Source organism: Pomacea canaliculata, linkage group LG4 (assembly GCF_003073045.1).
Source record: "Pomacea canaliculata isolate SZHN2017 linkage group LG4, ASM307304v1, whole genome shotgun sequence".
In the NCBI taxonomy this organism is placed as follows: Eukaryota; Metazoa; Mollusca; class Gastropoda; order Architaenioglossa; family Ampullariidae; genus Pomacea; species Pomacea canaliculata.
Window position 1 is genome coordinate 27,582,193 of NC_037593.1, and position 13,570 is coordinate 27,595,762.

At 43.0% G+C, this 13,570-nt stretch overlaps 1 protein-coding gene across 2 annotated transcripts in view; it reads left to right on the forward strand.

Annotated features, from left to right (window-relative positions):
- Positions 1 to 4,002: 4,002 nt before the first annotated feature.
- Positions 4,003 to 13,570, forward strand: part of LOC112561151 (T-box transcription factor TBX2-like) — a 53,189-nt gene continuing 43,621 nt past the window's right edge. For both annotated transcript variants that reach the window (XM_025233448.1, XM_025233449.1), the window contains exon 1: positions 4,003 to 6,812. In XM_025233448.1, coding sequence (XP_025089233.1) covers positions 6,478 to 6,812 — 335 coding nt within the window. In that variant the 5' untranslated portion in view covers positions 4,003 to 6,477. The remainder of the gene's footprint in view (positions 6,813 to 13,570) is intronic.

Genomic DNA, 13,570 nt, shown 5'->3' on the forward strand with positions numbered 1-13,570 from the left:
TCTAGCCACAAATCTTGCGACTGCATGGGTGGGAACAGGTCCAGAAAGCCTGTCTTTAAGAGCACTGCAGCATCTTGAAGGGTAGCCTTCAACAAGCCCCGAGTGCCTTTGATCCTCCGTTATCAAACTGCACAAGGCAAGGGCCATAACTCCTGGCAGGCGAGAAATAAACGTGCAGCACAGCGCCCAGAGAATCAACAGACACCAATTATCCCAGGTTGCCTCCCTTTGAACACAGCCACGTGGCCCGGGCAAGATCGAAAGTACAGCACTTCGGGGTGTTACTCCCGGCCAAGATGAGTGCACGCCGGGCAGGCTTTGTGGCCGGACAAGCGCCTTTGTATGGAATGGAGCCGGAGAGGAGAGGTTTTATGGCCGGCCTGCAAGTCTCGGTGCCTGAGCTACGAGAAGGAACTGGAAAAAATGGCGGTAGACAAAGATGTCTTGAAATAAACTAACAACGAGTGTGTTTGTGTGTGTGTGTCCGTACCTTTGTATGGAATCTTTCTTTGTACTATCTGAGACAAATAAGAGGAGATCGTCTTTGTGAATTTCTCAACCCTTTGATTCTGCAGCTGGAGTGGACAAGATGAGATGACCAATGTAGGTCTACAGCCATTATCGCCGACTTTTAAACAAGACGAAAGAGGAGGAGACAATCGTCGTCAAGATGGCCTCTGCTGTCGTCAAGGTCCACACGCCAGGCACGAGGTAGGCATGACAGACAAAACAGGGGCTGAAGGGTGAGGGACGGAATGAGTGACTGCCAGTTGTGGAGGTGTTTGTGATAGAAGTCCTAGAAGATGAAATCAGGTGCGAGACAGTTAAATGGTGTGGGAGGGGGAGTGAGAAAACTCCAGGTGGTCAAGAAACTCTTCACTTCCATCTGTGATGTCGTTAAACACGGAGGCTGTTATGTTTGTATATGGCGCATATATATATATAGGTGAGAGAGAGAGAGAGAAGACAAGACCTTGTCCTCCGCAAAAGAACATTTCCAACCATAAATCAGCCATTCACATCCACCAAGAAAAAATTGAAAAAAAAACTCCAGACAATCCCGCCATTTCACTACTCCAATCAAAAAATAAAATAAATAAAAATAAAAATAAAAAAAACAACAAAAACAACTGGCGAGGACAAGAGATTATGTCGAAGGAGATGGTGAAGGAATTGAGGCAGAATGGACCAACCACTGCAAACTCCGTGAGAAGAGCAAACCACTGAGCCAGCCCTGTCCAGCCAGGTAACCATTTCGGGGTCAGAGCAAGCTGTAGTCATACGACACGTGGAGGTCACCCTTCCCCCCCTCCTCCTCCTCCTCCTACTACTACTACTACTCCTCCTACTACTACTCCTCCTCCTCTCCTCCCTGACAAAATGATAACGGTAACTCGTCTACGGCTGAGAGGCTGCTGATGTCGTGGGACATCCAAACCTTTCACGACTTTGGAAGCACCGGGCGACGACCGGCGGCCGCTCGGGTGACGGTGGAGTAGAAAAATCTTTATGCGTTGGCGACGTCGTCACCTGTGCATCGTTGTCTTTGAAGCCGCATCGACGCCGGACTTGATGTGGCTCAAGATCAGAAGGACGAGGGTTTTGTGTCCGGGTCATAAACTCGCTTGCGAACACGTCTCCGGTGGCCAATCACTTGCTTCAAAAACAAAACAAAGGAGAGAGAGAGGGGGGGAAAAAAAGGAAAAGAGAAGGTACTTAAAGAAAACTTTGTTCTCATTAAAAAGTAAAAAACACGATGATCTAAATAAGATGAGTTTGAGGAAAAGTCTGGAAACTTTAATTCAGTGGACAGGGCTGTTACCACGGTTGTGATTCTAGAAATTATGAGGTGAAAACTTTGGAAGATATTGGCATGAAGACAAATGCAAGAACAGGTAGGAAGGTGGTAATACCAGTTTATTGTAACACCATGGTCAAGCACAGGTGAGCAAACACCTGGTTCTTGTAGGTGCCTATCCCCGGAGTCTTTCTGAATACCCTGTCCTATAAAGTTTAATAAGAATTATTTTTAGAATTTAGAATGAAAATTACATATATATAATTATATTTTATGATTTTATTGTACATTCAGTAGTATCTATATACATCTCTCGTTTTTGCAAAGATGTTAGAGGGTCCGTGCTTTATCGGGGGAAGGTGAGAAATACTTTCACTGTATTCCACACATGCATCCAATAGCCCGTGTCCTTCGCTGGTTCTCAGCAAGTCGAGTACAACACTGGAGACGGAAATTGAACTGTGACCTTTGTCTTCCTCTTCTGTCACTCGACGAACGGAAATGACGTCATCATGTCCTGGGTGTACGCCAAGGGAGCGCACTAGTTCTTCTTGGCGTCAACTGTTGAATTTTCTTAATTAGTTTATTTTTTTCTCTAAAACCTGTTAGTTTTATTTATCTTTACCTCCATAGATGATTCAATCTTACTATTAGTATTTTTTTAGTTTTAATTTACTAATATTATTAGTTTAAAGTTTTTAATAAATTATCACCACAGAATTTATGAGCATATATCTGACCATTTCCTTAATCAGAAAGTACAGCCACATTACAGCACCCATACAATTATTCATTGGGTGAACTTTTAGTGCGAAATCGACTTAAGGTGGAAGCACTTTCCCTTTTCAAACACAACAACGACAAAAATTATTGTTGGTAGTATTTTCCGAAATGAACCAATTATACAGATGATGATGATGATGATGATGTAGTTTTATAGCGCACCAGTATCCGCATCACAAAGATGCGGTCAATGCGCGGTGATCCCAGCAGCCACCAAACTGCAGGTCAAATGAAAAATGTAAAATGGGCGAAGCGAAATTGTGAGAAGTTCAAGGTCACAAGTACACATCTTTTCACGAAGAATAACCGTTGTACAGTACCTGTTGTTGACATAGAAACACACTCCGCCGCCACGCGCCTTGCCAGTAACTGCAGCAGATCTATCAGATCTAAACGGGCCAGAGAAGCCGGCGATGTCTAGATCAGCATCACCGTCGTGTAGCCATGTTTCCGTAAACGCCAACAAACAAGTATCCCTGTGCAATCGAAAGTTGTGTATCCACACCTCAAGCTCATCAATCTTGCCACGAATCGACTGGACATTGGAGAGCAGGATAGAAGGAAGAGGTGGAGATCTGCGTCGATCGTCCAGACGAAACTTCTTGAGTCTCCGCTACACACCGCCTCTACGTCCTCTCCTTCTTGATCTGCGAAGTGGAGGGAGCCGTGTGATGTCCACTTGCAGCGCCCGAAAACTCCGGGTAACAGAGGGAGATGAACGAAGACAGAGCAAGAGCTCGCGGGAGTAGAGAAGCCGTGGACCAGCATGAAATAAGCTGACCGCCATCTTAATAATGTCGGCTAGTGGTAACAAACGTAATGTACAGACATTAGATGACTATATATTATGACACAAACACCTTTTAAAGAAATAAGCAAATATATAAAAATATTCAAACAATATTAAGTGTAATATCAGAGTATTCAAATGCATCAACACAGTTGCACTCAGAGAGATAGCTTACGGGGATTCTAATCGAATTAATAATAATATTATAGTTCACATAAAACACCATATCCCAGCCCAGTGGGCAAGCTCATGGCGCTTTACAAATAATGATAATAATAATCTTGAAAACTGTAATCAAGGCTTCAGAGACTGCTATCTGTATCACTGTTCCAGCCATAAAACAGTTCATAAAGGTACGAATCGGGTTTTTGCTGCTCATAGGGAGGTCTGCCAGTGCCTCGTGAAAAAACTATAATAAGCTCACAAACCATAGGAAGGGAAGCAGTGCAAATGTACACATACATATACATATATAGTATATTGTTTTGCTGTTAGACCCATTTACTTATGTATATTGCTTCGGTCTGGTGCTTTATAGGTTGTCAAAACACTGAAGAGCACCAAATAAATTCAAGTTATCACAAGAGTCCAGTATGGCAAACGCAGGGGTGCAGTCGTTATTTAACGGGGATAAAAGCAGATCAGTTAGTAATCAATTCAATTAGTTAAAAATCAGACTCCAAATAGTCTTGTCCAGAGAATAAAGTATCCACATATTGCTATGATGTACATGACAACGAAGCAGAGGGGATAGACAACACTGTATAGACTGTGTGACATCACCGACGAATTGCACAAAGAAACCGTTATGGCGGTAGATATAAAGGACAGGTAGTTGATGAGACAATAGAAGGAGTAGGTTTAAAACCAGAACACAGCAAACAAAGGAAAAGTTTATCAAAATGAAGTGTGTGTCACATAACAGGCACGCAACTCACAACAGGTCAACGCAAAAAAACAAACAAACAAACAAAAACAACAACAACAAAAACCCAACAAAAAACAAAAAGAAAACCAAACAAACAAAACAACAACAAAACCAAACCAAAACAAACAAAACAAACAGCTAGGGGCATAATTATATATTTGTAATACTATAACTCGCGGCTATCAGTCAAAACTCTCTGTAGTCACTCTCCCCTCTGTAGTGTGGCCTACATTTTTTCATTAAACAGATTTAAAGACAGTAAACAAATTTCTACATTCTAACTGCTCTTTTCCTCCCACATTTCTTTGTTCTTTTTTTTCCCCCTTCTCTGGATATCTTTTTGTTGCGGAAAGTTCATCTTACACGATCGAAGGGCTTTAATGCCTGGCGCCTTTGTCATGATCACTGTTTAAAGAGCAGCTGTGAGTAATGAACCCTAACGACTTTATTGAGTCTGATGACGTGTAGACAGTTTTATGATGTCATCTGCAGTTTGAAGTGGGAGCCGAGCCGCGATGGGCGAAGCTGACTTTCCGACTCCCGACTAACCCCCGAAACCGAGTGGGCGGGGCTAAGCGCCGGGGGATGTTTACTTTCCCGCCAGCGATGACAGCGTGCCGAGACCTCACGCGCAAAAAAGAGGCGGGGCCACGCGCGGCGAGTGGCAGCACGGCTCGCCTCGACTTGTGCATCACACACAATGACCTGTCGGTGGACAGCAGCAAGAAGAAATAAGGAATCTTGGGTAATATGTTTCCTATTAATACAGATATAATGAATAATTATTTACAGCGATGCAAATATTTTAAAAAGTACTGTATTTCTTTTTAATGGTGGTTGGGAGTTTGGTCTCGGTGACCACGACCTTTACGATGACCTATTTAATTATTTATTTATTCCTTCTCTGCGTCCTAATTCTCATGTAGAATCCATCCCTTTCCCATCCTTCCTCCCTTCCCTTGTCTGCGGGCATCTCAACAGTTTTGTTTCGCCCTCCGCCGGTCATCAGGTAAAACCGTCGAGAGAAGTGGCAGCGAGACAAAAACTCCTCCCACCGTGGCGCTCGCCTCGCGCTGGTCGCCGGCTGAAGACCAATCAGGAGGCGCCTGGCCTCATCATCTTCCGCAACACGCGTGCAAAGCCGCTACCCTCGCGCCCTTCAATCGCGCCGGCCCCCTTGGAGCGCGAGGCTTGGGAGAGTGTGTGTGGTTCGTCGTGTCTACTCGCGCTGCTGTGGTTCAGGAGGAGGCCTGCCAGCCAGCCTGCCTGCGTGCGTGCCGACATCTTTAGTCGTCACTGTCGGATGCGTCGGCGTACTGCATCGCTGCGGCGCGATCGCGACGAGAGGCAAAAGCACTGCGGCAGCAGCAGCAGCAAAGGAAGGTATGCGTCCGTGACAGACATTGCTGCATGCAGTCCTGCGTGAAATGGGAGTCGCGTACCCGCATTTCAGTCTTCAACCAGCATCCCTCCGAGCTTTGTAGTGACTTGGACAACTGCTGCTCAGCTACCCGACTACCTGGGCCGCTCTATCTCTTTCTCTCTCTCCCCCACCTACCCTACCACCCGGTTACAGCAGGGAGGATACCGCTGCTCCCTCGGTCAGCGGGTGTGACTTTTTTTGTTTTATTTTTCTCAGATTTCCCCCGTAGTTTTTTCCCGTGGGAAATCTGGAAACGATTGTGATAAAAAAAAAAACTATTTATTTACTAAACGCTGAGGTTAACGGCCAGTAAACAAACGTTTTCCCCCCAAGACAATAGAAGAAAACTTTTCAAACCAATAAAGGATAAAGCTGGTGACACTAACACAGCCAGCGAAATTCTGAAGACAACGCTGGGACTCAAAAAAGAAAAGGTAGATGAAAGAGACGACAACAGTTGAGAGAGGAGGGTACTCACCAGAGTGCCGGGTGCAAGTACCCTGATGTCTGTGAAGTAGCATCTGACGAACGCTCGTACTTCATTCTCCTTTACTGATATTGTTTTGGTTTATTGTTGAGTTCGATTCCTGGTCCAAAATCTGTTTTGTTTATGTTCGGCTACGGTCTAGTTAATGTCGACCATGACAGAGAGTTTTTATGAGTACCAGTGACGTCAGACAGGTGTGAGACAGGTGTGTTAGTATACCTTTAAAACATCGACAGATTTGCTTATCGCGAAGACTTCACAACAGGAAATGGCGTTCACACCTTTCTTGTTCCCACGACATTCGGACTATGGTGTTGGGACCCTCCTGTCTTCGCATCATTACCTACCCGGACTGCCTCTGCCACCCCACGGGCTGACCTCGCCGCTTCTACCCAAGCTACAGAGTGCCATGGGCCGCTCCGGGCTGGCACCCGGAGACTTTCTGGCTCAGCCACCCGGGATGGCGCGTCCTTTCGGACGGGGTGGCTTGGACGCCAACGACCCGGACGTGGAGGACGACCCGATGGTGGAGCTGGAGGCCAAGGAGCTGTGGCAACGGTTCCACAAGCTGGAGTCCGAGATGGTCATCACCAAGTCAGGAAGGTCAGTCGTTGTTGGCGTGTTTGGCATTCATTCATTCTTTTCTCGTCTGACGGTCTTTCTGTCACCTATGCGCTTGTCTGTGTGTACGCACGTGTGAGCCAATATTTGAGATGGAGTGTGAACCAACCTTCCCTCCGCTACACAACAGTAATCTTGGTACACAGGGTATCATATCTTGGCTGGACACTCATTACAACATCTTTGTTGCTGTCTGACCTCTCTGACATACAAACATACAAACACACAACTAAATGGTTGGTTGACTAGTTCGGATATTCAGTGTAACCCAGGATGTACTAGATGTCATCTTCGATGATCAAAAGATGTTTTGTTCGCACATGACCAGGACACAGAGGGTGGACTGGGTGTCAAACTGACTATTATGACAATTGTAGATAAGCTAGACAAACACTTATCATGATAGCTCTCACATCACTGACTCTTTTCTCTAGACACAAGCATAATTCTTCTCAGTCGTTAATAAGTTTATTTCGAATACCTTTGTGTACTTATGTAATGGAGGGTGAGCTCAGGACAAGACAAGAAGGTTTGATAATTAAATTTATAAAAGTATACTGAATATTTTTAATTTGCTTGTTGCAGAACTTACTTTTGACGGTTTGTTTACTTGAATTTCGCATAGCTATATAGTTGGTGAATTAATGATTTTCTTGAACATAATTACAACATTACTGATGTGTTGAGGAAGTCTCTAGGAAGCTCTGAATTGTCTAATTGAGAGTTTCATTAGTTTAGTCAAAGATATTAAGAACTAATGTACGAGATCGAATAATTATGGTGGAAACCTTCACATCCATACTCTGTACATTTTTAATTACTTGTGTGAAAATATTAATGGGTTTATTTATTTACCAGACAGTGTAATTATCGTAAAATATATATGATATTATTTCCTCTATCTGTTGGTTCTGTCGTCTTTTGCAGTCCGTGTCTCTGGAGTAAAATATGTAATAAATTTTCACATTTCGCCAGGCAGTATCAATGATGCAGTAAAGTGCACAAATAATTCTGATATATCGTTAAACTTTATTATGAATTCTGCAGTAAAATACATAATAGAATTCCGACATTTTACTTAGAATTCTGTATAATAGAATGCCGTTAACCTCTATCACAGTTTCCATAAATTGATCGATTTTTTAAATTAAAACTTTTAAATGTTATGGTGATTAGAATCGTATTTTACACTTTGTCTCCACTTTGGATAGATTCTTTTGGTCGTGTGAAATACTAATACTGTCAATAAGCCACCACCACATTTGTCAAAATCAGAAATGACAAACCAACAATGACTAGTCGGAAATGACAAAACACTACAAAGCATCTCGTAAAGAATTGAGAAAGCTATAGAAAGCTTAAATTTAAATTAAAGAAAACACCGAGTTAAAATATTGTAAAACTTTTCCCACAAAGCTCTTTAAAATACGGAATACTACATGTTTTGCACGCTGAGGGTTATTCGCGCTTAATAAAACTTGTTTTAAATAAAACCCTCGTCAGATGTCATTAGCTCTGGAAACGTTTGGTTAAGTAACGAGTCGACAAGTTCTGACAAACATGGGAGTACAATTCCGTGAGGTATCATCCCCCTCCCTCCGAACAATAAATATTAAAGGTATTTGAAGTTCTGATCTGTTTAAATCAAATTTGTTCTCAAAGTTGCCAAACACAGGCGTTGCCGGTGTAAACTGTAGTCAGACGCTGTTTACAGGGAGGAGAGGCTGATGGGGGTAGCAGCGAGGGCAACAAGGTGTGTAGCTGCAAAACACACTCTTGTCTTTGTAATCAATCACACAGTCAGGTACTGACTGCAGCTACAGCTCTGGTCAGGGATGTTTGTTTGCCTTGTGACCCCCATCACTGACTCTTACCACGACCAGCTGTGAAACATCTGCGCCGAGCCAGCAAACAATCAACTAGCTGTTGTTTAGCTCATCAGGGAGGCAGGTGGTAAGAGGTTCAGGGTTACAACTAGTTAGGGCCAGGTGCACATTGAGTGTCCCCAAGCTTACATCGAACTTTCTTTATCGATCGTCTGATCGATTGACGGTTTGTTTCAAATAACGGAACGAGGCGTTTGTCGTGGGAACTGACCATCTATCCATCTTTTGGAAAGTTCCAATGGGAGGGTGGGGTTGTGGAGTTCGGGAGGTCGAAAAAACAATCTTGTCATCGGACTCGTTTCTCTATCCTTAATGAAAACAAACAAACAAACAAACAAACTAACAAATTAACAAACGTACAACCAACCAACCAACCAACCAACCAACCAACCAACCAACCAAACAAACAAACAAACAAACAAACAAACAAACAAACAGCAACAAATAGGCAACCAGAGAACTCAACCGTAGTAGACAAGTAGTAACCTAAGGTAGACAACCCTGCGAGCTAGACAGCGGGGGAAAAAAGGTAGATGGGGGGATGGGAAGACGAGCGGAAGGGAACTGGTTTGTCAACACCAACCACGTGACATGTTGCTTTGAACGATGTTTGACGTCTGCTCACACAAACGACTCCCCTTCCCCACGATCCATCCGTCTTTGGAGGGGATTAAAACTGTAACGTGCACACGAGGGTGACATGCACGCACTCACTGACCCACTCACTCACCCGTAGAAAGTGGGTGGCTGGGAAGTGGAAGGAAGAAAAGATAATGGAAGGAAGGAAGGAAGAACAGGCGGGGATGTTGAAATAAGAACATCACGCTCTCCCACATGTATCCAAAGCCAGGCGTGCGTGCGTGCGTGCGTGCGTTCTAAAGTCTGGAGCTGACGGCGCCTACGACAGCGGCAGATAATTCAGTCAAATCGCATTTCGTTGCGATAGGAAGAAAATATTGAGTGAATATCTGTCAGATTTGGTTGTGGAAACGTTAATTAATTAAATAAACGTAACCATCCATTAGCAAGATGCGTGTCCATGTTTGACCTGCAGCGTGAAGCGTGACCGTTAAGTGTAAGACCGGGGGGAGCAGGGGAGGAAATCTCTATTTTTACGTAATTATAATTATATCACGTGAGTGCACAGTTGTTTGTGCACGCGATATGAGTCGAATAAAAATGAAACAAACCTGTTTATTTATATTTCATGCTGTCGCCAACAAAGAAATTACCTGTTGATAATGCTGCTCTCGATGGCAGTTGTAAATCATATTTCTCATTCTATACACACATGTAGACAGACTGTTGGAGACACTCTTTTCTCTCTCTCTCTCACACGCGCGCGCGCGCCCACACATGACTAAGCGAGAAAATATTCCTAATGAAAATAGTGATCCCACAATCCGCTTGCGGCTTAATAATCGGGGAAATAGACCCAGGAAAGACAAATATTATTTCAAAAGCAACAGGAAATACTAAGAATGTTTCTGACCATTTGACTGACTGACTCTCTGCCATGCTAGTAATGAACACAAACAGAACACAAACAGAACACAAACAAACAGAACACAAACAGAACACAAACAGAACACAAACAGAACACAAACAGAACACAAACAAAACACAAACAGAACACAAACAAAACACAAACAAAACACAAACAAAACACAAACAGAAGAGGCGTCAGCAGTCACACAGTGTTCTTTGAACGTCAGCTTTGTCTGATGTCTTTCTTTCCAAGTGTGGCGCGCTCTGTAGTATGTTAGATACTGTATATACTAGATACTCTATTATTATATTAGATACTCTATAATTTGCTGATTGTGTGCAGAATGCTCGATGTTCTTTCTACAGACTGTAGCCAGCTTATCCAAGACAATCCTCACAATAACGATAAACAAATATCAATCGTATCTACTAGTCAGAATCTTGTGCGCATCTTTACCACTCTTCCTCTCCCACCAAACAATAAAACAATAAAAAGCAGAACAGAACAAAACAAAAAAAAAAAAAAAAAAAACTAAGAAAAACCAAACAAACAAAAAAAAAAAAAAAATAAAATAAAATAAATACCAGCCCCCACAAAAAACTAACCAAACCACAAAGCAACAACAAAATCCACTATACAATCAGAAAGATGTAAGTGTTTTGATAATTTTTCTCTGAGTGAATGTGCATAGCTGAGACTAATCTAGTCTCTTACATAGAAAGACTACTGTCTCCTGCTGTCATAACGGTGATGACAGCGACGATAACAACTATTACTGTTACCTGCACCACCGCCACCACAACGACTACATCCACCCCCAGGGGCTATATAGAACGAATCTGATTCTGGCGTCGGTTAGTCGGAAGATGGTGGTAGCAACTACTTTGTCACTGTGGGCTATGTGTGGTTGTTTGTGTTTTGTTGATTACCCATAATTATAGCTAAACAACTGGTTCTTTTCCGAGAGGTGGCCACTCTGAAATAATGATTCTTGATAAACGACCATTTTACATTAGTTACAGCTGGCATTCGTTACTCCAAAAGATTGTGGAGGCTTTGTGCTTTAAACTCTGTGCGTGCGTGCGTGCGTGCGTGCGTGTGACCAACTATATTTCCCAATCAACGAGCATTATATAAATTTATTGGTCGAACGATTTATACTTTGACCGTAACACGTTTCCAACTGAAGTTAGAGCGGAGGGAGGTGAGCCATTCGCTGACTCTGGTCACGTGGTTCATGTGGCGTGAAGAGGTCAGCAAGGTCATAGCTATCTATGCGTGTCCTTGCGTGACATCGGAGAGTCAACAGGTCGCCTTTTGGCAACAGCGTGTCCTTTGGTGACCTGACGGGGCGACAACTCCTCTGACTCCGGGCTGCACGAGCACAATTCTCACAGATGAGTGTGATGGTGAGGTCATCCTTAATATTCTAATTACATTTGCGCCTTGCACTGAAATAGTTTCGCTATTGCTTCATTCCTTGTAACTGTATAATATCACTTTAATGTTAGATTATATTTTAGCAAACATGTTGATACAAACCGGTAGGAGGATATGGGAGGAGACTGTGCAGGGTTTGACATAAATCAGGACTCATCCTCTTGTCTACTCTCAACCTGTGCACTTCACGCTTTGCTGGAATCCTTCTGTTTGCGGATGGTGTCGCTCACTAAAGCATTGTGACTGTTCTCAAATGGGTCTGTTCTGAATAGTTTATTTTTCTCGCAGTGGTTGAATAGGACATTCTAGCTCTGTGCTTCCTACCTCTCCAAGACTTTTCTTGACTTGTTGTATTATTCTCACAACTTTTCTTCAAATGTAGAGTCCTATGTTGACAATAAGAAGCAGTACTAAGCCAGACATCAAAGACTAGTGAGTTAAGAACCTCCCTTTAGCCAGCTAAGGTTTGAACCGTCGATCACTCCGAAAACCATGAGCATGACGATCAGCGACAGGAGCTACGTTTTTGACAGATAGGACCCCCCAACTCTTTGCCTTGATTGCTATTTGTTTGTTTTCATTTCTAGGGTCTTCTTTCTGGTTTGTTGTGTCTGGAACTGTATTTGATAATCTTGTACATGCTGAGCGCCCTCCAACGACGCATGAATGTGGTGTGCATGTGGATTCCTGCACATTGCGGCCTACGAGGCAATGAGGAGGCAGATAGGCTGCCAATCTCACACTCAGCATATGAGGCGGAGTCTTGAAATGAGGGAGATGATACGCGACGATCGCTAACATTTACTTTCATGTTTTCATGGGAATGTCCTCAGCCTTAAAGATTGCAGTCTACAATGTCTTGTCTCTCGGTCTGTCCTCTATAGTGCGAGGTCTGCATTACACAATGAGATCTCACTACCTAAACGACGGATACCTTCTATCGCGTGTGCTAGGCTGTGTAAGATGGACTGCGCATGCGCCAACACATTTGCGTCACGTTCTTGAGCACAAGGTGGAGGATGGGATCGTGTTTCCTGTATGCTGAAGCTTGTCACAAAGAGTATCTGAGATGTCGATCATGTGCATTAAGAATGCTAGGCAAAGGGAGGAAAAAAACAACAACAACAACGAAACGCCGCCTGTCATCGATTATTGTGGCACGAGGCTCACCAAAATGTCAAAATGGCAAGCTATAAGCTCTGACTTTTAGCAGCTAGTGTACATGTTTAGTATCTGTAACGACCTAGGTGGTGCTCGACATCTCAAGGCGAGCTAAGCCTGTTTACTCTCAGTAGATCGACAAGTCAATATCTTCAGGTGATAAAAAAACAAAAAAAATAAAAATAACTTCTGATGGTCAATTCTATGATAACCATAATCTAAATTTAGTAGGTTCACATTCAGCAGGATGTTAAATATAATATTTTTTTTTGTGGTGAGACTGTACACCGGTAGGAAAGTATAGTCGATGAACTGTACGACGGAAAAAGAGAAATACGATGTATTAGGTGAGACAGTTGATGTACTGTACATGTACGAGAGTGTAGCTGATGTACTGTAACAAACAAGACAGTATACCCCAGTAAAAAGAGTACAACATGTATTAGAGAGTATAAGTGATGTAATTAGTGTAAATTGTTGGACAGTATAGACATGAAAAGAAGTACAACAGATTATCTTATATGTTACCTTCTGTAATTAGTGAAATAGTTTATATGTGATGTACAGTCAGTAGTGAGATAGTGTGTGTGTAGTGTACTGTAATTAATAAAATAGTCTGTATGTGATGTACTGTAAGTAGTGTGTGAAGTGTACTGTGATTAGTGAAACAGTATATCCGGTGTACTGTCATTATCGAGAAAGTTCCACAGCCGTTGACAGCCCGCTTGTAGAACATTGACATTCACTCGGTTACCTCTCTCGCT